At 38.0% G+C, this 27,085-nt stretch overlaps 3 protein-coding genes and 1 long non-coding RNA gene across 4 annotated transcripts; 1 reads left to right on the plus strand and 3 right to left on the minus strand.

The window, feature by feature from the left end:
• On the minus strand, window positions 1–3,269 carry LOC105391032 (dolichyl-diphosphooligosaccharide--protein glycosyltransferase 48 kDa subunit). Its single transcript, XM_038117779.2, has 7 exons — window positions 3,089–3,269; window positions 2,692–2,930; window positions 1,988–2,230; window positions 1,603–1,746; window positions 1,133–1,294; window positions 536–766; window positions 1–274 (listed from the first exon to the last, which is right to left on the minus strand). Exons 1-7 carry the CDS (start codon window positions 3,216–3,218, stop codon window positions 116–118), a joined length of 1,308 nt encoding a protein of 435 aa, XP_037973707.2. The 5' UTR covers window positions 3,219–3,269; the 3' UTR covers window positions 1–115.
• A 209-nt stretch (window positions 3,270–3,478) lies between these two features.
• LOC105391031 (ARF GTPase-activating protein Git) lies at window positions 3,479–19,575 on the plus strand. The gene is made up of 14 exons (XM_048623469.1): window positions 3,479–3,718; window positions 3,802–3,935; window positions 4,053–4,165; window positions 4,289–4,469; window positions 9,884–10,014; window positions 10,408–10,597; window positions 14,927–14,999; window positions 15,196–15,281; window positions 15,457–15,565; window positions 15,991–16,097; window positions 16,336–16,815; window positions 17,726–17,842; window positions 18,325–18,423; window positions 18,805–19,575. The coding sequence occupies exons 1-14, from the start codon at window positions 3,655–3,657 to the stop codon at window positions 18,976–18,978; spliced, it is 2,058 nt and encodes a 685-aa protein (XP_048479426.1). The 5' UTR covers window positions 3,479–3,654; the 3' UTR covers window positions 18,979–19,575.
• Window positions 19,576–20,596: 1,021 nt separating this feature from the next.
• On the minus strand, window positions 20,597–20,965 carry LOC125489046. Its single transcript, XR_007266697.1, has 2 exons — window positions 20,895–20,965; window positions 20,597–20,799 (listed from the first exon to the last, which is right to left on the minus strand). It is a non-coding gene; the product is annotated as an uncharacterized LOC125489046 (long non-coding RNA).
• Window positions 20,966–23,083: 2,118 nt separating this feature from the next.
• LOC105391030 (dynein axonemal light chain 4) lies at window positions 23,084–26,644 on the minus strand. The gene is made up of 3 exons (XM_048623470.1): window positions 26,330–26,644; window positions 23,675–24,432; window positions 23,084–23,507 (listed from the first exon to the last, which is right to left on the minus strand). The coding sequence occupies exons 1-2, from the start codon at window positions 26,396–26,398 to the stop codon at window positions 24,184–24,186; spliced, it is 318 nt and encodes a 105-aa protein (XP_048479427.1). The 5' UTR covers window positions 26,399–26,644; the 3' UTR covers window positions 23,084–23,507; window positions 23,675–24,183.
• Between the last annotated feature and the right edge of the window lie 441 nt (window positions 26,645–27,085).

Here is a 27,085-nt window from a genome sequence, read left to right on the forward strand (position 1 = left end):
TAAATAAACCATTCATTTATTTTATTCAATCATTCTCTTTAAATGCTTAACTAACGTCACTCATACACACAGACAAACTTGTGACACTTCTACCATGAAGGCTACAACCTCCACTCTATTCAGCCTTGGTCTTGGGCGCGTCCTCCTTGTAGTACAGGAACACGAAGCTGAAGAGGAAGACTCCCAGCATCATGGAGAACGAGCTCACGTAGTAGGGGTAGGCGGAGGGGATGAACCGCTCGTACTGGGTGTGCTGCAGTGGACGCACCGACACCTGGAGAAAGAAGACATGTGGGTGAAGAAGGAAACTGTGGCAGTGGCAGCACTGTCGCTTGTATCATCAAGTGAGCATCAAGCATTTGTATGGAATTTTTGTTTAGTATTGAGGATTCTATAGCAATGGTAACGAAAACATTTCAAATTAATTCATCATGAGTCGATGTACTGTTATCTGCGAATGGTATTCGCATTCACGTTTATCCAGCACCTAGAAATGTTGCCAACCTCAAACAAAAAACCAATCCAAACAACAAACCTGAGTGGTATGATACAGGCGAGTGTAGCCGACCCTGTCGTAGTCGACCTTGAACTGGTAGACCCCCCACACGTCGGGCACCTTGAACTTGGCCTCATAGGCGCCGTCGGGCCGGCGCTTGAGCGTCGTGCGGACGAAGGGGTCAATGCGGACAAACTCTAGTTGGACGTCCGTCGCTTCGAATGGCTGCCATTTGCCGTTCTTCAGCTCTTCGATTTCGATGGTGTAGATCTGGAAAAGGGGAGGTTATGGGGTGCTTTATACTCTAATAATTTATTTGTTAACAACAGATTACAATGTTGTCTAATATTAACATGACTGTTTGTTAGCTACATAAATATATGCACATATTTTTCGTAACTCTAAGTTTTTTTGTAATAAATATTTTTGCATGAATATTTGTTTTTTACTACTCCCTGCGCTGAACTTAGCTGAAAACCAGCACAACCTCTTAGCACCAAAGTTTCATGCTACACTCAAAACACCATCAAATTCGGGTGAATCAGGACTGTTCCTGAAGTTGGTTGGTGGTCAGGTAGGAAGGCGAGAAGTCAAGTCAAAGATAAGATTGTTGGTGGTCTTTTATTACCAACTTACCACGCTCTCAGTGATGGTGTAGGTGTCGGTGGAGCCGGTGTCGCCCTCGCGGCGGTGGCTCACGCTGCGCACGCGCAGGCGGCCGCGCGACCCGAGCGCCCACTCGGCGAGCGAGAGCGCCAGCGCCTTGTTGCCGGACTGGGCGGATTTGACCTTGTCGCCCTGTTGGAAGATTATTGTGGGTATCAATTTAGGTTTGAATGATTTTATTTGGTAGTTCAAAGCTTTGTTGTGTCCTTGATGTGATAATTTGTTGATACGATTGTAATAGAAACTGGAGAACCAGACCCAAGTTCACTGCATCTTTATAGACATAGAAATAGTAACTGGTTCAATGCTTGTTCCACCAATCACAGCACCATGTTTATCGTTAATTGCGATATAGTGACATTTATAGATAAATGTTACGTACGCCCGGGACAGGCCAAAGGACCATACGCAAAAAACACTTTTATGTAAAATATACTCACATGGACCTTAGAGACAGAGGAGTCAAAGGCCTCATCGGAGAAGAAGTAGAGGGACCCGCTGAACACGATGCGCGCGTTGTTCCTCGCCTGCAGCGCCGCCACCAGCACCGTCTTGCGACCCACCGAGTGAGGGTACTCCTTCACCTGGACACAGATAATAAACATGTTCAGATATTTAATGGTATAAATGTAAGTTTGTGTTTCTTGCCTGAATGGGCCTGATGGTAAGAAAGAATAGCTGATTAGCACTGCTATATTCATTGTGATGGTTCAGCTAAGAATACATCCCACCCAATAATGGGAAAACTAAGGTAACAGCGGATCAATCTATTAGTAGTGTCCTGGATATGTAGACAATAGTAGGTTATTATCATATCACACAAACCTGGCTCTTAGGGTTGTAGCTGTAGGCCGTGCTGTCAGCAGTGAGGATCGGCAGCACCAGGCTGTTGTCCTGGTCCAGGATAAGGCCGGTGCCCTCAAACAGGATCGGCTGCGTGTTCTGAGATCCAACAATAGTTGGAGCCTTGATGAGGTTCTTGGGAGAAACAACTATCCTAGTGTGGTCCCCTTCATCTGACGCATCGTAGTTGAAGTGGTCAATCACTGCTGTTGGCTCTTCATCCATCTGTCGGTAAAAGAAATGTGGGGTGTCAGTCATCAATAGTAGATGATAAACATAATGATTGTTGGTGGAGTTATAAAATATGCTGCAAGTGTGGAGTAAGTTTATGAAAACTATAGATAACTTATCCTGACAGAAAGCATGACTTTAGTGTGGAACTTATTATATGTATTATGTAGTATCACACTAAATTACACACACCAGTACCACACTCTGAAAATTGAAGAAGCTTCAGTGGAGAAACAGTAGATCACTGAGGACAGTAAACCCCTTATTCAATTTATTTTCCAAAGAAATTAATTATTATTATTAAGTTAACATTCAGGGAGGCTTTAATTCAATGTTTAAAACAATGTGGGATCATTATTTCTTTTGTAGGTACTTACTTATGACTTTATGTGCAATAAAGTATTTATAAATACCTAAATTTAAAAAAACATTATTTGGTGAGTTCATTCACATACCTCGAAGCCGCACTCAGTGGCGACCTCCCTATACACCTCCCCAGCGCCGGACGACGCGCCGACGAGCAGGTTGCCTCCGTCGTCGATGAACCGGGTGATGGCCTCCGTGTCCACCTGCCCGCCGAACTCCACCACCGACGGCGCCAGGATGATGAGGTTCTTGTACAGGTACTCGCCATACTTGGATAGAACGAGGTTGGGGTCGTCCGCGAGCTTGAATGTTAGCGTGAAGCCGCGTTCTGGAATTTATTAATTTTCGGGTTGGATAGATGTGGTGGATAGATGCTGTGTTATAGGTGGAAATAGTGATCTGATTGAATATACGCAAAGATTTTTGTCACAGTTAAGCGTAATTTGTAATCGATAGGCGGATGCCGGTCGGCGAACCTAAATTTACCTTGCAAAGATTTGAAGAATTGCGAGTGAGTTTCCCTTATGTTTAGGTTATCAACAAGCACTAAGGTTTCTTGTTCAGCTAAACTTGCTGAACAATAAGCCACAAACGCTAAAACTAATAAAATCTTCATTTTGTTGTGAAAAATAACCCCGTCGATTGATGGATTAAGGATTTTTCTATTTCAGTGACGTGTCTGGCATAGACAATATGTTTAGTTTTCTCTAATGTCAAATCTCTACTGTTACTCTGTGATTCGTTGTCTATGATAAAAAAAAAACCAAATGGGGGATTTTCTGACAGTCGTCCCTTACTATCACAATCGAATCGGTAAAATCAAACAGACATACATCACTTCCCTATTACGATTTTTTATTATAAAGTTGGCGATCCTGCTTTTTGATTGACATTTGCATTTTGATTGATGTTCAATTTCAAGGAAAAAATATTGTTTTCTTTTGCTATTTTTGTATCAAACTTTATTTCCTGAAATAATGAAGATGTTTTTACGTGTATAAACTTGTTAACTGTTTCCTTGGCTCCCTGTGTCTTCCAGTAAAATAGTAAAAATGATGATATCTCGTTCTAAACACCGCTCAACGGTGGAAGTTTGTGCTGATTGCGGAGCCTCAGGTCAGGGCATTGCTCTAATTTATAACTACTAGAGTGATAAACTGTTAATTAAAGTGTTCTTTATTGATAATTGACGGTTTCAGATCCGTCGTGGGCATCCATAAACCGAGGGCTGCTATTATGTGCGGAGTGTTGTAGTGTTCACCGCAGTATGGGTCGTCACATCTCTCATGTTAAATCTCTTCGCCAAGGAACCTGGCCCCCTTCACTTTTAGCAGTATGTACATTTTTTCTTCTATGTATTAAAAAGCATAGTTTAATTGTAGACAAAATACTATGATATCCTTTATAGGCCATAGCAGTGTATCTCATGTTATTTATTGTTTTGCCACAGATGGTGCAGGCACTCAATGCTCAGAATGTGAACAGTATTTGGGAACATTCCTTACTCGACACCTCAGCCCCCAAACACCTACGGAAAAAACCACAGCCAAAGGATCCTTTACAGTAAGTAATCTGAATAATAAATAACTTATTTAAGGAAACTTTGACACTCAATAAAAAAATTATTCTAATTTATTTTAAATGCATAGCAGCCTTAAATTACCATATACCTTCTCTACCTTACAGCCCAACAAAATCCGAGTTCATCTTAGCAAAACACCTGCGGCTGGCGTATGTGCTGCGAGCACGTCGGGATGAGCCCCCGAGTGAGCTCGGCCGGCAGCTGCACAGCGCGGTGCGGAGCTCCTCGCTCGACACCGCCATGAGGCTGCTGGCGCAGGGGGCTGATCCTAATTATTATAACCAGGTATGTATTACTGCATGTTAGAGGTAGTATTGGTGAGATTTTCTTAGTAGAGAAAAGTGGCTTAGTGGTCTAACGTCGGGCCGTCGCTACGCCGCTCCACGCCTACAAGCTACTTTCGGCACGCCGCTCCCGCCTACAGAGGACTTTCACTACGCCGCTCCGCAATTTTATTCACTTAAGGGCATGCTAGAATAGAATAGAATAGAATAGAATACTACTTTATTGACTAATAACAATTAAAATAACAATTTATAATACAGTGAATACAACGCAATAGGCGGCCTTATCGCTAAAAGCGATCTCTTCCAGGCAACCTTTGGGTGGAGGAGAGACTAAAAGAATAAATGAGGAAGGTGTACAAATGATGTAGTAAACATTCAGTTTTAATAATAAATACTTAAATACATACATACATAATATACTCAAAGATAGAGGAAATAGTTACAAAGATTATATAATATAGAGGTACTAAAGCAAGATGGAGGAAAGATAATGTTCTTTTACCTGTTTTTTGAATGCTATATCTGTCTTCGCAAAACTATGCTATGCTATGTCGAAATATTTAATTCCTAACATTGTATTAAAGGTTTAAACTGTATGTTTTGACTTCAACCTACTATGTATTAGTAGGTAAATATTGTATTATATTAGATACGTAGTATTATACATTATGTTTAATATATCTATTGTATTAGATACATACATATAGTATAATATGATTTATATAGTATATAGGTTAGGTATAGATATATGTAAGTACATTTCATATACCTATGTTGTATTGCTCTATCTACTGCATTTTTTCATAGACAACTATTTTGGGGAAAATCTATATACAGGGTTATTGGTAAGTAGACCTGATCCTTCCAGGAGGTGATAGAGGAAGGCATTTCTAGTCGATTATACCCTATAATGCATTATCCGAAACTTAACCATTTCAAAGATATTTAATATTTAAAGATTTTTTGAATTTTTGCCAAAATTTCATGTTTAAACCCGAAAATAAGAAAAACTAGCCATATTTCAATACTTTTTTTGTTTGTTTAGCATTAGTAACATCCTAATAAACTAATTAAAATAATAAAATGTGCATTATTCGACTTAAATTAGACACAATACCTCAAAATAGATAAACATTTTTAAAAAATATTCAAAACCTAAAAACAAATAAGTTAAATTAAAAAAGAATTTCATATAACAATTTTTTGTGCACTTCAGCTTAAAAACATATTGTCAACTTATAAGCTTTCAAATGAGATATTTCAATATCAAATCAATTTAGGTATCACCAAGATATGGCCAAAACAAACAGAGAAGGCGGACAAAATTCATCAGAAAAACTAACAAAATTAGCGCAATTTAAAGGTAAAAAGTGTGATGGTTTTCAGTCCTGTTCACTTTAGTATGGAAACCCCTGTTGAGTTTTCTCCGCCTTCTCTGATTGTTTTGGCCATATCTTGGTGATACCTAAATCGATTTGATATTGAAATATCTCATTTGAAAGCTTATAAGTTGACAATGTTTTTAAGCTGAAGTGCACAAAAAATTGTTGTATGAAATTCTTTTTTAATTTAACTTATTTGTTTTTAGGTTTTGAATATTTTTTAATTTTTATTATCTATTTTGAGGTATTGTGTCTAATTTAAGTCGAATAATGCACATTTGATTATTTTAATTAGTTTATTAAGATGTTACTAATGCTAAACAAGCAAAAAAAGTATTGAAATATGGCTAGTTTTTTTTATTTTCGGTTTTAAGCATGAAATTTTGGCAAAAATTCAAAAAATCTTTAAATATTAAATATCTTAGAAATGGTTAAGTTTCGGATAATGCATTATAGGGTATAATCGACTGGAAATGACTTCCTCTATCACCTCCTGAAAGGATCAGGTCTACTTGCAAATAACCCTGTATATATATAAAAAAAAAGTTTAAGGTGTTTTGGGGAGTTGTTTTAGGTATATTTTTGTATGAGAGCAGAGGTATATTTTTGTGAAAAATACTGGTAGACAATAGGGAATATGCAAGTCGTTCAAATAAAGGTCAAATATTATTTATAATAAACTTTGTTATTTCATAACTACGACTCCATCAATATTTTTGATTATAATTTATTTTTGAGCAAGTAAATGAAGTTGAAAAGTACAAAAAAACTTCGGTAAATTCTAACTTCAGAGAAACTTCACCCATTTTCTTAGGGCGGATGTGACGTCAAAATTCTTTATATATCAATCTCAGAATAATAACTTCTTTGCGTTTACGGCGGAAGTTAAATAAATGCCAAGTGTAAACAAAGAAATGTTAATGTCACCGAGTGTTTGTGATGCTCGTTGTGATCAGATACGATGGATCACATAAAAATTCTTCCAATAGATCCTAGCCTCCTATAACCTCTCCACTTCTTGTTTGATATGCTTGTTTGTTTGCAAAGTTTAGGACTTTTTATATTTTTTGTTGGTAGTGTATGGGCTGCCACTAGTTGTTCTTTTGTAATGAGGCGTAAACAGCCATTCGCTAGTCAACGAGCCACTCAAATATGCTCAATATTGCAACACAATAAAATAAAATTTGTATTGTAAGTATTATGACATGAACATGACAAAAGTTGCTCTTTCTACTTTTAGGTTATGATGGCGTTAGTATATTTCAAAAGTTGTTATTTTTTTCTAAATTAAGTTATGGAAGAATTCTCGTAATCAGAAGAACTGGACACATTAAATTTATTACGCAGTATGAACGAGTAAACTGTGGCCAGCTGCGGAAAAGTTTTTATTATAAATAAAAGATAATATACGTACTAAATATTGAGGTTTCCTCACGATGTTTTCTTTCACATGCTACATGATTATCCCCGAATTTAATTCTACAAAAATAATAATGTTATACGTTATTATTTTTGTATATTTAATTTAATTCTACAAAAATAATAATGTTATACGTTATTATTTTTGTAGAATTAAATTCGGGGATAATCATGTAGCATGTGAAAGAAAACATCGTGAGGAAACCTCAATATTTAGATTAAGCACATTTAGATATGTGAACCCACCAATCCGCAGTGGACCAGCGTGGTGGGAAATGGTCCAAGCTTAGGAAGGGGGTTTAGACCTTTGAGATATGCACAATGGTTCCATTCAAGAGAGCCAGGTGCAGGTTCTTCTTACACCCCCACAGATAATAGAATAGAATAGAATGACCCACTAACCCTAGCCTCTCTCACTGAGAACCAAAGTTACAGTAAGTACTTACATACAATACAAATATTACTTTATATTCATATTGCCATAATAGCGTAATATTGTGTACAGGTTTGCGCGCTCCCATTTCAAAAGAGCTACTAGTAGCTATTTACGAGCTCCCATTACAAAACAGCCACTGGTCACACTTTATACACTTCCTTTTTCGTTTGTTACCATGACAACATTGGTTTGTTAAAAATACAAAAGTACTCTGTGATTACTTGATTAGGTAAAAAATCTATGCCGACTGACGGGACTCATTATTCTGAGCCGTGAAGTTAAAAGATTATGACGTCACACCAGCCCGCCATCCTGACGGGAATTTCAAAGTGGTCGTGATGGTTGTATTTTTTTAAATTTCTTTAAAATACCTTAAATTACTTATTTTGGCGTTGAATTTTTTTTTAATATAATAAAGTGATGTAAAACTATCCAATAAAAGTATAAAAAAATTTAATGCATATTCCCTATTTAAGATTTGGAAATTTAAATCTGTAAATATCTCGGCAATCGTAAGGTGCTTTGGAGAGTTGTTTAGGGGGAGTTGTTTAATTGTTTTAGATATGTTTTTGTATGAGGGCAGAGGTATATTTTTGTGAAAAATACTGGCAGACATTTTAATTTGGAAATTTAAATCTGTAAATATCTCGGCAATCGTAAGGTGTTTTGGGGAGTTGTTTAGGGGGAGTTGTTTTTGGTATGTTTTTGTATGAGGTCAGAGGTATATTTTTGCGAAATATACTGGTAGACAATTAATTTGTAAATTTAAATCTGTAAATATCTCAGCAATCGTAAGGTGTTTTGGGGAGTTGTTTAGGGGAAGTTGTTTTAGGTATGTTTTTGTATGAGGGCAGAGGTAGGTATATTTTTGTGAAAAATACTGATAGACAATTGGAAATTTAAATCTACCTGTAGATATCTATGAACTTGTGCATTATATGCATAGTATATACGTGATTTTTTTAAATACATACAAGTAATGAAAAAGTTACAATATTGAAGTACATTTCAAAATTGTAGCTATACTAAATCATATCAGTATATGCATATTATTTATTTTGTCATGTATACCTACATCATTTATTTATTGATTATTAAGTACACTTCTTTGATCATAAATATCTTTCATCCCTAAGGTTTTCTTGAAAAATCGCTTTAAGCGATGAGACTGCCAGTTTTGTACATATGAATTTAAGTTATGTTACATATGTGTGTGTACAAACTAAGAATATTCTATCTATCTATGTATCTAATATTAGTAAAAAAATTAAATGTTTATGAGAGGGCATCCCCTTAACTCGAAAATGTTACGCGCGGCATAACGAAAGTACTTCATAAGCGAGGAGCGGCGTAACGCAAGTAGGTTGAAAGCGTAGGCTCGGAGCGGCGTAGCGGCGGCCCGACGTTAAGCCAGCAACTCAGAAAAGTTAGCATATATGTAAATTTGACAGTATTTAGGTAGTTTATTTTCTTTTTTTATATCATTTCTTATGTTTAATGACTAAATAAAAGTAGCCATGAACTGCTCTACATACATAATAATATTATGTACTTAGTAATCTACCTAGATTCCTAAATAGGTTATCAGCAGATGCATAACAACATGTTTTGTTTAATGCAACAAGAAATGGCAATTGATACTAATTTAATTTAGTGTGTTGTGTTAGCCTTGTAGCCTGTTGCATGTAATCATTCACCCACACTATACTTATATGGAAGTACACATATTGATATTGTCTTCCATATATAGGCATGTAGAGCCATTTACTCACTTTGTGTAGGAGTGGGCGCCTAAATAACAGTCTAGAGCTAGAGTGATTGCATAAAAACTGAAGGCCAAAATAATTTAAAACATCTGAATAATATAATGCTATCAGAAAAACAGCTGGTGGCCTACACTGAAAGCTTAGAATCGCTTGTATTAGTATACCTGGTGTTCTCTACAAAATTATGTTTTGAAATGGAGCTAGCATGAATTTCCCCAATATAGCATCTAGCAAACATGCATATTGCTGAACACAACATCATAGCAGCTATGCAAATTAAATCTGTTTACTTTATGTACTTTCTCTTTATAATTTTAGTTTTTTTTTTTTATAATTCCTTGTAGTTTACAGTTGTGTTAAACCCTTGATTCACATGATTAATATCATCTATTTTGTCCTTTCCCTCCAGGAGAAGGGTTGCAACTGCCTGCACGTGGCGTGCCGCGCGGGGCAGGCGGCGCAGGCCGAGCTGCTGGCGGCGTGGGGCGCCGACCCCGGGGCCCGCGACCACGCGGGGCACACGCCCGCTGACACTGCTAGGTATGGTGACTCTGTTGCTACCAGCTGTAGGGCGCTAGTTGCCTGAAAGTGGGGCCGGGGGATCGGAATCATACACATGTGACGTTTCTAAGTAATGTAGACTAGACACTATTACTGTGCAATGTAAATAACTACTAACTAAATAAATGTGTTTTCTTTCTTCTTTCTTACAAGGCTAGAATAGTATGATCATAGCCTTCACGGCAGCAGACACCAATTGGTAATGTAGAATCTGTAATTATGCAGTTAGGGCTACAATTTTGTGACTACAGGGATACACGTCCGCTGACACGGCCAGGTTATTAGTATACAATGCTCTCTATAAGAAGTTTTGCAATTGAAATGACGGTTTTTAATAATTTATGTAATTACTTAATAACTCTTCCCTCCCAGGCTAGGCGGTCACATAGCCCTCGCCGAGCGCATGGTAGAGCTAGTCTACGAAGCCACGGACCGGCTGGTCTGCGTACTGACCGGGGCTCGGCCGAGCCACGCCGGCGGCCGCCACTACGCCGCGCCGCGGGACCAGCGCGCGCACGAGATGACCGACGTCGCCAAGGCGGCACGCGGGAAGCTGCAACTGGTATGTGATAGTGTATTAGACTAGCGGGTTTGCTATCGAAAATTACGGTATGTAATTGTCTTGTCACGGCAGCATGGGGGAAGCTGCAACTGGTATGTGCTGTAGTGTGAGACGGTTCAAAGATTCCAATCGAGAGAGCCAGGTGCATGTAACTACACCCCCACGGAGAATAGGGTGCAGAAAATGTTAAAAGGCGTTGCCGAGACCTTGCAGTGACATACTTTTCGCAGTATATTAAATTTATATTCACACCCGTGTAGAATTCACATAGAGTACAGTTCCCCAAAATTGATAATGCACATAGAAATCTTCGTCATTGTTCGGCAACGGTCGTATTCCCGAGCGTTAGAAAACTATTATGTATTTAGAGTGGTTAAGTGCATTTTCTTTCCAGAAATTTTAGTAGAATAGGGAATATGCATAATTTTTTTTAATACTTTTATTGGATAGATTTACATCACTTTATTATAGTAAAAAAAATTCAACGCTAAAATAAGTAATTTAAGGTATTTTAAAGAAAGTTAAAAAATTACAACCATCACGACCACTTTGAAATTCCCGTCAGGATGGCGGGCTGGTGTGACGTCATAATCTTTTAATTTCACGGCTCAGAATAATGAGTCCCATCAGTCGGCATAGATTTTTTACCTAATCAAGTAAACACAGAGTACTTTTGTATTTTCAACAATCCAATGTTGTCATGGTAACAAACGAAAAAGGAAGTGTATAAAGTGTGATCAGTGGCTGTTTTGTAATGGTAATAAAGTGTGACCAGTGGCTGTTTTGTAATGTGAGCTCGTAAATAGCTACTAGTAGCTCTTTTGAAATGGGAGCGCGCAAACCAGAGGACCTTTGTACACAATATTACGCTATTATGGCAATATGAATATAAAGTAATATTTGTATTGTATGTAAGTACTTACTGTAACTTTGGTTCTCAGTAAGAGAGGCTAGGGTTAGTGGGTCATTCTATTCTATTATCTGAGGGCAAGGGCGTACCCAGGTAGGGGCAGGGGGGGGCAGCTGCCCCCCCCTAGAAGATAAAATAAACGTAAATTTTCGTGCCAAGTCGGAATTAAAAACGTGTTATCCACTCTTACCTACCTACCTATTTTGTTTTGTATCTTAATCAAACTAATTAAGGTCAACTGGGGTTACGTTGTATTTTTAGATCACTAAAAGTTTTCGGAATAATGGGACCAAAGGTGTGGGAAAAAGAACTACCTAAGTACTCCTGTAAAGTGAGTAAGAATGTAGATTTAATAGTGGTGAGTGACAGTTGTGAATAAAGTAACATCCATACATCCTCTCATTTATATTCTTTAGAAAAATAGTAAGATTGGATCAAATACGGGTATTAAACTTAGATATCAATTAAAATATGTGCATGGCAAAACCCATACTCTTCAATAAGTTTAGTGTTCATAAATAGTAAAAATCCTTATCGAGCTGGTATCAGTGATCGTAACTGATCACTGAGGTTAACATATGGCACGGTCAGCCTTGGATGGATGACCGATTTCAAATGGTTCTTTTCTGGACGCTTCCGTGCTTTGGACGGCACGTTAAGCCGTGGGTCCCGGTTGCTGCTTCGGCAGCAGTCGTTAAGCCTAGTTAGAGGCCTTCGGGCGGCTTGAAAAAATCTGACAGTCGGGTTGTACACTTACACTTACCCGACAACTTTAGTGCATTGTACCTACTCAATAAAAAAGGGCGATACAAATTTACAGCGAAAAGCGGGTGACTATAGTCGTGAGCATAATTATGTATGTATTAAAAGGTTGACGATTTCTGTTTTGAGGCAATGCGTTGCAACAATCGCAATAGCCCCATTACGCCTAACGCATTTACCCCAAGACTTTTATCAAACATAAAAAATTAACATCATTAATTCATCAAATAAAGCTATTTCATTGAAAATTTGTGTCTATATAAGTAGCCCAATGACTATTGTTTGGAATACCTACTGAATAAAATCAATTGGTAAAGAAAACTTTAGATTCACATTTTCAATCACCAAATCACAAAATGACTGAATGCTTGGATAATATTATGTTGACTACAACACCATCTGTCTGCAGTTCATTTAAAGTATTTAGTTACACCGTAACTAGATGGCATTTTTCAACATTGATAAAGCCGTTTTCAAATAGGATCGAAAAGATTAATTTGGCCCGTAGACGCAATTGGCCTAGTTGACCTTAATAAAAGACAATTTTCATGATTTTTGTTTCAATATACCCGACCGACCATCATTTCAAGAGCTGCCCCCCCCTAGCTGAAATCCTGGGTACGCCCTTGTCTGAGGGGGTGTAAGAACCTGCACCTGGCTCTCTTGAATGGAACCATTGTGCATATCTCAAAGGTCTAAACCCCCTTCCTAAGCTTGGACCATTTCCCACCACGCTGGTCCACTGCGGATTAGCACATATCTAAATGTGCTTAATCTAAATATTGAGGTTTCCTCACGATGTTTTCTTTCACATGCTACATGATTATCCCCGAATTTAATTCTACACAAATATTAACGTATAACATACATATTATCTTTTATTTATAATAAAAACTTTTCCGCAGCTGGCCACAGTTTACTCGTTCATACTGCGTAATAAATTTAATGTGTCCAGTTCTTCTGATTACGAGAATTCTTCCATAACTTAATTTAGAAAAAAATAACAAATTTTAAAATAGACTGATATTATAACCTAAAAGTAGAAAGAGCAACTTGTGTCATGTTCATGTCATAATGTCATGTGTTGCAATATGGAGCATATTTGAGTGGCTCGTTGACTAGCGAATGGCTATTTACGCCTCATTACAAAAGAACAACTAGTGGCAGCCCATACACTACCAACAAAAAATATAAAAAGTCCTAAACTTTGCAAACAAACAAGCATATCAAACAAGAAGTGGAGAGGTTATAGGAGGCTAGGATCTATTGGAAGAATTTTTATGTGATCCATCGTATCTGATCACAACGAGCATCACAAACACTCGGTGACATTAACATTTCTTTGTTTACACTTGACATTTATTTATCTTCCGCCGTAAACGCAAAGAAGTTATTATTCTGAGATTGATATATAAAGATTTTTTACGTCACATCCGCCCTAAGAAAATGGGTGACGTTTCTCTGAAGTTAGAATTTACCGAAGTTTTTTTGTACTTTTCAACTTCATTTACTTGCTCAAAAATAAATTATAATCAAAAATATTGATGGAGGCGTAGTTATGAAATAACAAAGTTTATTATAAATAATATTTTACCTTTATTTGAACCTCTTGCATATTCCCTATTATGTAATTGGTGCTAAAATAGATAATTGATTTATCAGTAACGAAATTTGATTCGATAATTCATAATATTAAAATTTACTTCGAAAATGTTACAGTAGGTACTTTTCAAGTGTCTTACTGAAGCTGATGTAAAGATGGATGAAAGAAGGTTTGAATAACACAAGGTTTATATTATAAGGAGAAATGGATTTCAAACACAGGTTTACATTAAAATTTTTAAATCTCAGTTCAAAAGTATTTACAGCACTGATTATTTCACATTAATAAAAATGTTTACATTAAAATCTCAGTTCAAAAGTATTTACAGCGCTGATCATTCACAATAATATTACAATTACAAACTTGGTCTTTTGGGTGTGGCTTTATTGGCAAAGTGAAGTCTATCAATGTGACGTATATTTTATTCTTAAATGTGCCTCATAATATGGCGTCGTCAAAAATAATTAAAGTTGAAATTAAATTCACATTTGAAAAAAATAACAAGAACGATGTGTAATTGCAGCTCTTTATAATTCCACAAAAGTAATACTGATCTTGACCTTGAGACCCTTGACTGATCGGTGACAGCCACCGACCGCCCAAATTGTTTTCGATTATGTGTCACATGATATTGACTACTATTTCTTGCGAACAAGGATCAAAATGCAAGTGCTCTTACGATTCAATGATTCGGGTGTTTCCGGGAATACGACAGTTTGCGAAGATTTGCATGCGCATTATTAATATGGGAGAACTGTACAAATCTAGAATGGTTTCCGACGATGTTTTACTTCACTGCAAGATCAGGTATTATAATTTTTCATACTAAAATAATATGATAGACATGATTGCGAAAAGATAAAATGACAACATAACTTCTGAGCCATAGCCAAGCGTTGCTCTGAGTTGTTGACATAGCCAATTGACCTCGCTACCTTTGCATATGAATCTCTCAACATCTTATCCTTATGACCTTATTTTAAAAGCACTTAACACTTAAGTTCATCTTATGAGTACTTTAGTAATTAATTTCCTAATGATTTTGTTGTTCCAGCTGCCCAACCACCTGTTTGAAGAGTTGGTGATGGACATCTACGACGAAATCGATCGACGAGAAACAGAAGCGAGTAAGTATTCCTAGTAATCAAACTATTATACATTTCCAGGTTCTACTATAGTTGCCCGCACTTTTTCTATTGATATGACTATATTTATAAGCATGAAAAAATTTATACTGTGGATTCGTTGTTTCATAAACCTTGTATCTTTACTTTATCGTTCAGTAAGGAAACAAACATTATATTAATGTATGTGTCCTTGCAGTATGGCAGACGAGCGCGACGGGGCTGGAGCGCTGCGGCGTGGTGTTCCTGCCCGTCAACCCCGCGCTCTCCGCGCCACGGAACCAGGTACAATACAGACATATCTAGTAACATAAATGAGAAGCTCCTCCTTTTTTCGAAGTTGGTTAAAAACAATAGAAAATAGGTCCGCCATGGGCATTCGAATGTTTTTTTTTTAATTGTCGGCGCTATTTAGCTTCAGTAATGTCCTTAACATTACTTATGATTGTTTACTCCCCAGGGTCGTCAGAAGCTGGCGCGGCTGTCGACGGCGGAGATGGCGACGCTGCTGCGCGACGTGCTCGCCGACGCCGCCAGGAGGCAGCACATCGCCACGCTGCAGCCTAGAGGTTAATTATGTTCTATTGTACAATCGGGGGTAGATATACCTGACCCCTCTCAGATAGTTTTGTTACTCACTGACGGGTCATGTTTCCATGTGTTCTAATCTTTGTGAGGGTCTCAGGAAGTATTTTATATTTATTATTGTCGATCCGTAGCCGTCCACGGCCGGACATATAGACGTCTCCCAAGAAGCGCTATAACACTGTCCTTGAAGGTCAAGGGACAGTGTTATAGCGCACCAATCATTACCAAGAATCGTAGGTCTAACAGGGTATTGAGACTCGAGAACTAGAATACGCCGACAGTGCAACAGTTGTTGGTTCTTCGGCAGATTTAACCAGAACTTCCAAATTTTAAGACCTATGTCAGTAGAGTAGTCCTTAGTTCTCTGATTGTTCTCATATTTACTCTCAATACGCTTCATCCACAGCGTTGCAAGGCCTCGTGAGGGCGTCCCACCTGTCGGACGACGAGCCGCTGTACGACTCGGTGGCGTCCGACGACGACTACGCCTCGCTACTACCCATCGATGTTGACGTGAGTTCACGGAATTATATTTTAGACTTGTATTTATAATTAGACTTGTACTTATAATCCAATCTAGCGACTCAGTGTGGATAATAGCGCAATATTTTTTTTTTCCGAAGTAAATATACGTGTTTGTTATCGATCAATTTATTGCACATAAACTTTCATTTACGGTTAAACTTATAAGGATAGCGTTAAGATGCTCAGTTGTGATAACTTGATTTGTATCTACGCTAATTCCCTACAGATGAGGAGTATACTCCCGCGCGCCGGCGACGCCGTCTCATCCACATACAACCCGTCTCTACCCTCGGAGCTGAGCATCGAACCCAGGACCCACTCGCCCGCGCCCGCCGCCGCCGCACCCCCCGCCCCCGCGCCGCAGATAGAGACACTCAAGAAAGAACTCGACAGCCGGGACTCCACCATCACGGAACTGAAAACACAACTCAAAAACCTCCAAACCATAGTCGAGCAGCTGACGAAAGAAAACAGCGTATTGAAAACCACGAGCAGTTTCGACGATAACAGTATAGCGTCGGTCGGTTCTATTGTGGATTCTACCAGCAATGGGTTAGAGGTGGAGAAGCCCCAAGAGCGAGGGAAAAGTTTAGAGGCAGAGATGGCGGCCGCCGACGACGTGAAGGCGGCGAAGGGGCAACGGCCGGTCAGTATGTTTGAGGCTCGCGAGGGGCCCCGGAATAACTGGCACGTTACTAAACATCAGGTACTAATTTACTAATGGTTTTCTAGTTTGTGGTGGTTCTGTAGGGCTAACATGGGGCGCAAAAGTTCTCCGTCGTGCTCGCTCTTGAGGCTGCGCGATGTGAGTGAGCGCAATGCAAAACTTTTGTTACGTCTTAATTGCGCCCCGCCCCATGCTATCCCTTTTGTATTTTTAGAAACATATAGAGGATACAAGGAAAAAATTATAACTTTGAATCTCCCTCGCTCTAAATTTAAGAATTGTACTTTCAAAATTAGTCTCATCGGAAATAGGTATTGCTTCTAGAAACTAACGGTTTCTCACATGTAGACGCAAACATACATACATACATTAATTCTCAGATAACATTCATAGTACGTGTTCATCATTTTAGATAATAGGCAAGAATATTAGTAGTAAAGTAGAGCTTTCCCTTATCCTGTGTATGGGTGACCTATTATTAATTGATTAAGAATAAAAAAGGTCTGCAGTCATGTTTGAGGATGATGCTTTGATCATCATCTACAGAGTTATTAACTAATTATTCAAGGAAACTAGATCTGCCATCTGCATCTGTAGGTCTTTAATATAACGCGTACACCATAAACATATAATTTGAAAATGGAGTATTGATAGACCTACAAATAGGGCGAGATAGCATAAGTCTGACCGCCATTTTCAAATCAAATCATCATATTTATTCGTATTGCTCTTTAAGGTTACAGCACACATAAACGTAACGTAAACGGATCGCCTTCACCCGAGCTTGTTCCGAGGCGAGGCGATAACGTTACGATTCTTATTCGTATGCTTTGCAGTTTCATACAAAGAATACTGATCCCTTTCCGAGTTGTGATGAGATGTGTGCTGTGACCTTTATCCGTGCACATTATATCGTGACCCCCGCTGCCACCCCCCGCTTCCCTTGCAGCTGGCGACACTGTCGGGGCTGGACCGCGCGCTCACGCAAGGCGTGTTGGATGAAGCCCCCCTGCCGTCTACTGACATGGTGCACCGCCGGGCAGAGGTCATCACCAGGGGGATACAGGTACGGACTGACATTAACAGCAGATATAGGTAGCGATCAACTGTACTAAGTATCATAAAAAGACGGTTAACGAATGATTAGTTTAACACATTAAGCTCCAATTTTATCATAGTTGGTTAAATCGTAACCAGGGGTTGGTTCATCAATTATACGTCATCTCCATATTAAATTCTTGACAGATGTGTCAAAAGTCAACCAATAATAATGGTTAGGCTCTAACCCACTATGGCGAAATTGGCACTAAGAGTTTGACACCCTCTTTACAGTGTCTACCTTATGTCCACCTCACCCTTCATGTAGTAGGTACGATGATATTACTGATCACACGAGGACTCTTAACTCACGTGCATGTTTGGTATACAGGATTAGCACCACAAAAGAGAATGAATAAATACTTCAGACCACAGACAGCAGTCTCATTATATCTTTCTTGGCAAACTGGTGACCCCGACATGATACCCACAATTCAACATCCCCTACAGGAGCTGTGGGCGGCGGCGCGCGAGCAGGAAGGCCGGCTGGCGGAGCGCGCCGACAGCATCCGCACCGCCGTGCGCGCGCTGCTCGCATTGTTTCCACAGGTCAGTTCTACGTGCTGTGTAAAGATGCTAGAGGAGTTTCTTTTCTCATTAATGACGGGGCCTTTAAGAGATTGTGGTAGAGTAATATTATGAATATCGACTAGTGATTGTAAAATTCTACGTCGAATAAAGATATTTCATTTCATTTCATGTCCTGCAGTGACATACACGCAACGCAATTATGGATATTAAAGTTTGTTCGTCTCGTATTATATTCGGGTGAACAATTATGCAAATAGTCACCGAGCCCGAATCTGAGGCGGCCATATGATCCGAAAGACCGTTTTTTTTTCAATGGTTTGGTTGGTATCTATTGTAATTGTAATAGTAATTTATTTACCAAGAAATTAAAACTCTAATAAAACTCTCCACCTCCCACAGAACTGCCCCGACGCGCACCTCGACGCCCTCCTCTCTGACCTCCGTTTGGCCTGTGAGCAGGTCACCGCCGCCGCCGCCGCGCCCGCGCCGCTGCCGCAGCTCAGCGCCGCCGCCTACGACCTCGCCAAGGCCACCAAGCAGCTGGTCACACACTTCACTGATGAAAGGTCCTAGCGGTCGCCCAACTACTACTACAGCACTGTGTAGTGTGTAGTGGTAGCTGGTTGGTGAGGAGATTGTTGTTAACATGTTTTAAAGGTAATAAAAAAATTGGGTCTCCACTGCGTTAAAGACACTCGGAGCGAATGTCCGCCTCGTCACTGCGGAGTCTAGTGCTAGTAAATACAGGTTGTCATATAAGATCAAAAGTTGCTTAGAATGACGATTTGTATCCTCCTTTCGGGATTATGTTAACTTATGGGACACCCTGTATACTACCGCCGTACGACACATGTCAAATAATGCTTAAAATGGACATCCCATCCTTGTTCCGCTCAGCGCAGTGGACTTATTTGTGTAACCCTCATTAAGGCTTTTCATGTTAAAGTTCAAAAAAAGGTGGGATGTATAATTGTATATTCCCCCTGTGTTAAGGTTTAAAATGAACACCAAATTGTATTCTACAAAGGGACATTATGACGTAATAATTGTACAAAAGAAATTGTTAGGATAAAAGTTTTCAAAACCCAGTGAACCCAATGTTGTTGGTATACTTGGTAACTTGTAGTTTCTAAAACAAACAAAAAATAAGTATTATCCTTTTATAATTAAGTATTACAAAATTACAAACAGTAATTAACTCATTATTTCAGCAGAAAAAATAGTTCATTTTCAATTTGAGAAAAACTAACGACTACTTACTCACTAATCTGAAAGTCAATTGAATCTGAACATGGGAAATATTGAACGTCACAAAAATGTATGCGAGGCTTGTTGATACGGCAATGCTTTAAATATATTATTATATATTTGCAAAACTTTATTTTAAGTAGATTGTCTTACTACAGTTAGGTGAAAGAATGTAGGTAGCTAAAATTATAATGTAAGGTTAAAAAGGAACGATCATTGTTGACAAATAGTAGATTTTGAACGGTAAAGCAGAGAGCTGGGCGCACTTTAATAAAAAAAAACAGCAAACTATATACATTATATATGTAGGTATGTGTTTGCCCTATTATTTTAATGCACTTGTAGGCAAGAGGCTAAAATATACGACTACTGTAAACAAATGCATCTGCTATTTGACTGTTGTGAGTTGGCAAATGAGATTAGTTTATATATTTCATTGTTACATTGAAAACGATGAACTAAGGGTGGCTGTTACGAACTTCTATTTAAATACTACATAAATTCATTTAGCTAATTGCGTTTAATGCACTAAACAATTTTATCCTAAACATGTTTAGCTTCATAATTCACCATGGTATTTCGATTACTATTTAGTTAAATGCGTTTAGCATCCTGCGATTTGTTATTTACGTTCAGTTCCACATCTTTTTAATGAGAGACTTCATATTTTTTATTGAACATTCGAAACGACTCAGCGTAAAACGGAGTCAATCTATCAATTTCAAACATAGACAAAATAACACTATTTATTTCAAAACAAAACTTATTTCGGCTTTCACCGCGTGGTGGTGTTTGTATTTATTTGTTGTTGTGATTTCAAAGTAAAAGGAATAGTCAAGCAACTTCTTCTCGTGTTCGTGCCCCTAATTTTACAAGGGAAGAACAAGATTTATTGTGCAATGTAGGTATTGGAACCATACTTGCACATTATAGAGAGCAAAAAAACGTTGTTCCTGAATGGTATCAGGAGATTTAATGTATTTTTTATACAATAATGCTATTGCATGAGTAACTCTATGAATGATTCTGCAAGCTGCTGTTGGTTCTTCCACACCTATCACATCTCCACAAGTAATTAACTGACTGCCAGTTGCATAATATCGGAGTGTGCATAACAACTGGTTCATTGGAGTAACTGCATTATTTCTGTAACAATAATTATAGGTACTTACTTATAAATAAAAGTATAAGATAATGATGTAGTCAGATAACTTTATTATTTCAATACCTTAGCTACTTACCTGGTGGAAATAAATTCAAGATGATGTTGAATTTCTTGTAGTAGAAGCGATACAGTTTAGCGAGCGGTGGTAAGCGCCCGCTTCTCACGCCAGAGATGCGGGTTCGAATCCCGGCGCTGACATGTACCAATGAGTTCTTTTAACTTAAGTACAATGTATATCATCGCTCTTACGGTGAAGGAAAACATCGTGAGGAAACCTGTATATCTAGATCTAGCACATCTAGATATGTGAACCCACCAACCCGCAGTGGACCAGGGTGGTGGGAAATGGTCCAAGCTTAGGAAGGCAGTTTAGACCTTGGGGATTTGCACAAAGGTTCCACTCGAGAGAGCCAGGTGCAGGTACTTACACCCTCACAGAGAATAGAATAGAATAGAATAGCGATACAGTTTGTTTTGTCAAACGAAATCTCCTAACAATTTTTTTATCTGGTAGTGTCTCAAATAAGTTAGTTCTTTCTGCAATATAGCGTAATGAGCGAGGTCTATTCATATAGAGAAGTAATTCTTCATCATCGTCATCAAACAAAATATCCCACAAATCCATTATTTATTAGATAACCTCAACATAACCTCTGAATAATGACCTCTGAATCTCTCACAGACAACAACTAGACATCACTGAGGAAAAATGCTAGAAATGGAAAAGTTCTCTTGACAGCCGGTCGGTCAGCTGGTCGCCGCGACTGACGCCATGACATGCGTAGTAGATAAATGTGTTTAGTAAAGTTAAATAGCCATTTGACCGCATTTAGGTTTAACAGATTACTAATCATATTTAAGTCGTGGTAAAAGATGTTTTACGAAATTTAAATAAAAATTGTGTTTAAATAAAAAGTTAAATACATTTATCACGTTGATAAAAGCCACCCTAAGTATACAACATGTTAGGAGTTAAAGACTTCTATTTAAGTATAACATTATTTAGAAGTTAAGTTTTTAACTAATCAAGTGCCATACCCAGTTAGCGTTGGGTTAAAATTATTGTAATGTATCTCATTGGTGCGAATTATGTGATTCAAAATTTGTTACAAATTTCTATATGTCGCTTCTTCTCTCTTCCCTCGTCCATTTATTGTAGAACAAGTGAATAAGTACAACTTTACAGACTAGTATGAACGTCTTAGATTCTTCATAATCTTCATGTTAAAAATTTATAGTTTATATTTAACCCTATTAATTTTCCAATAATATAGCATTTACTTTATGATACACCTTGTGAAAAAATCCACACTATTTGAAAGAGATGACGTGTGGATAGAGGCATAATATATTTTCTCTCTTTTGCTTAAAAATAATTGAACTGAAATTTTACTGGGCACCGTATTTTATTGTTTTTGCACCTTTTGCTTTTCCCCACCTACTAGAAGAAGCGAAAAGCCTAGTCGCACATTTCCAACCCAGTGCCTAGTGCATCAGACCCAGTACACAGTACATTGATACTAACTGTGCCTAAAAGTTGACCTATATTCATACATTTGTTAAATAGAATAAGTTCACCGTATAAAATCAGTTGTGTAGTTTTTTATATGACTATATTCGTATATTCTATAATGTTGTATTATAGTTATAATATTATATATGAATTTTATTGTAAGTTCTAACATATTTGAATAATGACATTGTAATTGCTCAGTGGGTCAGAAATTTTATGTGTATCCCCACTTTGCTTAATCCCAAACCCCATTATAGCTTTCATACTAAAACTGAAATGATGAGAATTTGTGATGAGTTTATGTGCCAATGTATGTTTGTAAAAGACGTAGCTTAGATAATGTGAAGTATGTACTTGTGTTCCTGTTTCCTCACACACTATAAAATTATATTATATAGCACTTGAAATGTTCCAATATATTCAAATAGCTTGAAATATTTACTACTTTTTATATCCACAACAAATATTACAGTATTAATGATTAAAGAAATATTGTGTTAAGTCGAGCATTATAATCGCATTTAATTCCATTGGAGACAGGAGCTTGGCTGAGTTGGTACGTTTCTATTGTATTAAATTTTATTAAATAAATATACATATTATTGATGATTAATTAATTGAGCGTTTTGATTATTCAAATCTTCAAGAAAGGGATGTTCTATGTATATAGGATATAAATTAAAATCAAGTCTCTGAAAAACAATATATTTTTGTAATAATTATCATTCATTTTCATTAAATAAATTATTATAGGACACGACATAAAAAAATAATACCTAAATATTTCAAATGCAATGTCAATGTAAATAAGTAATGATCATAATTTAGTACACAAAGATACGGGGATATTTCAAAATATAATATAATGACTTCGTTAAAAAAATGTAATTGACAAAATTGCTTCAAAATCATTATAATCGTACTGACAATTATGGCCGGACAAATGAGTAATTATTATCAATAGCTAAAGTTCTTTAAAAGGAAGTACAAGAACATTTCAAGGTTGTTCTCATCCTTATTACAGTAGGTATGAGTATCTTGACTCGTACAAAAAGTGTGGTCACTCTAGCTTCAGAACGTTAAAATTAAATCTTCATAAATTATTACAATAATCTCCTCAAGTCTCGATATACAGGTACAACGGTGTATAGGTAAAGTATTACTTTTAATACTGTACTTAGAACTGTAGCTATTACAACACCAAGGCCTGCTACTCCAGTTTACTCGGGAGCTAGGCTGGCTGAGCTGAAATCAAGGGGATATGTACAAAGGTTCCACTCGAGAGAGCCACGTACAGGAACTTCACCCCCTATGAGAATAGAATAGAATAGAATAGACTGTACTTAGAACCAAAGTACAGTAATAAAAGTAGGCATGACCAATGCATGTTTTTATAACATAGCTTTTTCGGCAAACTTGCATTACAACCAATTTCTATACTTGTCGACTTCCAAAACTACTTTACATAAATGTTCCCATTTACAATAATAGCGGTATTAAAATTTACACATGAAAAGGCCATTGTTTTGTAAATTCTAAACCCGCAAAAGCCAAACGTTCTTAATTTTTTTGTATAATTTTCTCAAAGTTACCAGGTTGTCATTATTTTCTTACTTAGGTTGTGGTTGACTAAACATATAAATTGTTAATAAGTAAGTACATTCTTTTGCACAAGATTATCGCGCTACGGAAGTAAACATAGGTCATGGTATATGCCTACTCAATATTATATAATAGATATCTAAATTTTTCACCTTAAAATCCAAACTTAAAAGTAACACCAATCCAGACCTCCAAGCACCGAAATGCGACTGGCCAGCTGGCCACCAAAAAGTTCGAACCACAGACAACCTCACGAGCACTTCCATATACAAATGGCCTGGTTCCCGCCAAAATAGAGGTAGCATATTGTGGTGCACTCGTAGCTGACCTCGAAGCCGAAGCTCTCTCCGATCACGACGTGGAAGGCTGGCCCAAACTTCTTGTCCATAGCCTCCTTGACCATGCGAGCTGCCAGCTCGTTATTGGTGGCAAACTTCTCGCAAGCCGTCACTGACAGCTCCACCGCTTCTGTTCGCATCTCTTCTGTCATGTCCGAGTGCTGTGGAGAGTGGAGAATAGGATTAGATATAGTTTGGAAATACAAAAGTGAACATTCCTGTAGATATTTAGGTGTGGAGTCTCATAAACCTACCTAGTACAGAAATGGTCTCTCCTTCTAATGCATAATGTTTCCAAATTAATTAATGTTTACATATAGCGCACGGTTGTGTGTTATAAATATTTAAATTCCCAGGACCTACATCATTATTTAGAAGATGATTCTCATTATTTAGTTATGCACATTCGTAAGTGTGACTGCCCACACATTCATTAGAAAGAGCCTTGATTTCGTCTACTGAATAATAATGAGGTAAGTAGGTACCTTCACCTTTTATAGAAAGATCTAGTATTCCCAGGGCGAGGGTAGGCAGTACCTACCTGTTGGAAAGTGACACAGGTGGATAGAACGGAAGCTAATATTTCTTCAGTTCTGCATTGACACTAATACGACGACCGAATGGCGTAGTGGTTAGTGACCTGACTACTGAGCCGATGGTCCCGGGTTCGATTCCCGGCTGGGGCAGATATTTGTTTAAAGACAGATATTTGTACTCGGGTCTTGGGTGTTGATATTTATATTTAGTATCTATCTATCTATGTATTTGTGTAGATATATCAGCTGTCCGACACCCATAACACAGGTTCTGCCTAGCTTGGGGTCGGATGGCCGTGTGTGAGATGTCCCCACATATTTATTATTTATTTATTTAATAACAGAAGTATCTACCTACTTATAACTCAACCTAAAATATTAATTTACGATAGTGTGCATAGAATGTAAAGCTGCGGTTATGTTATGACCCTTAAGTGGGCATGTTATTTAAATCCCAGTTGGGCTTAACAAACAGTACTCGCAAGCCTCGTTTCCCTAACATGTTTATTATGGAAGCACTTTTATCTTACAATGTTTGCTTTTACAGCTTATATTACGGGTGGATTGTTGAGTTTGAAGATCGGAAAGCGATATGTAAGCACAGCACACTTTACTGTGTCAACACATGAATGCGGTGTCCATTCGATTGTGATGGCGGAGACTTGAGAAATTCCATAGCGACTTACGGCTTTGGTAGTTTAATATGCTTCGCTAGATATAGATAAGATAGTAATAGGTAGGAACTCTTACAGGGTTGGTTACTCTTATGTTGGACATTGTACCTACCTAATTTATTATAACTAGTAACTAAGTAGGTAAATGTAAATCAAGATCGGTAAGATGCCTACAAGCTGAATGAATCACCTTATCGATCTCAAGAGGAAAGGGGTCTCCTATTTGTAATTCACATTCCATGCGATTCAGCCACCCTCATCCAGACTCCCAGACATCGACATACCTAACTATACACTTTATACCTAACCACCTACGCACCCTCTTATTTGGTACATCGATGCAGCAATAATGTCAAGGCCCCTCCGCTCCCTCTTACCGTTTATCTATAGGTACACTATGTAGATATCCCACACCACAAAATGTTTATCCCATGCATAGCTGTGCTGTGCATGCGTGTGGCCACCCTACGCCAGTTTTCTTTAGCGAGTCCGTCGTCTGCGGGTAATTCGATAGGTCACGGTGATCGCACTTCTTGCTTATCTTTAGTTTCGTCTCGGACACTTTACTAGGTTTCAAGTTTTAACCTCTACCCAGCCTCTACCTTGACTTTCCGAAATTTGATATCTTCTAATTTGGATATGATATCATAGGGTTGTAGGTATAACAGTTTTGTGGCATGTGTACAAATCATTAAGTACTTATAGATATCTAGATGGATAGTTAGTAATAAGGTAATTTAACTAGTTAATTAAAGTGTGGTAAAATTAAGGAATTCGTCGCAATATTATGTAAACAGAAAATCTATACGCACGAGGTTAGTAAACAAAACAATTTTGAACAAACTGACCCTTATCAGCGGGTATGTGTGGATGATTTTCTCCGCCCCGGTGCCGGTCACCGCTCCCTCGTCTCCCATCGTGCACTCCGTCCACACGCAGTCCAAAAGCTCACAGCACACCACAAAATACTATGCACAAAGTTGGATAGAAATAGTAAATCGAGGACAGACGTCCGCACTCGGCGACGGTCACCCCACTGTTTACTCGTTGCCTTGGAAACAGACGGAGGCGGGAACTCTTTTGATTGATTTTTCTCGACGTGCGGTGCACACTGCCAGGATTATGCTCGATAGCAAAGGTCCTCATCACTGGGGCATTGCAGTGATGTCAATGATATAATTTACGAAGGTGAGTGGGAGTGGAAATTGAACATTTAAAAACATATTGTTGGTACTTATAAAAGTCGACGTTGACCTTAAAACATGCGTGGGAAAAATACGCAGTTATTAAGTCATCATGCGCCACTCTACATAGCGAGAAGAACAATAGATAATTAAGACGCACTTCTTTTGCCCATTTAAGCATTTATCTACCTTTCTGAGCCATCGAATCATACGATAGTTAGTAAAGTAGATGTAGTTACCTAAAAAAGACCGTAAGTAGCGACGTTGTAGGCCTTAAATATCTCGGTATATGATACACCGTGACCTCCAACTTTAAATTTAAACTGTAGTGTTTACAACAAACTATTGGCTCTCTTCATTATTTAGTTTAGAAAAACAGAAAAATACTATTTTTTTTCCCGCCATTCTTTTAAAAATTAG

Source organism: Plutella xylostella, chromosome 10, assembly GCF_932276165.1.
Source record: "Plutella xylostella chromosome 10, ilPluXylo3.1, whole genome shotgun sequence".
NCBI lineage: Eukaryota > Metazoa > Arthropoda > Insecta > Lepidoptera > Plutellidae > Plutella > Plutella xylostella.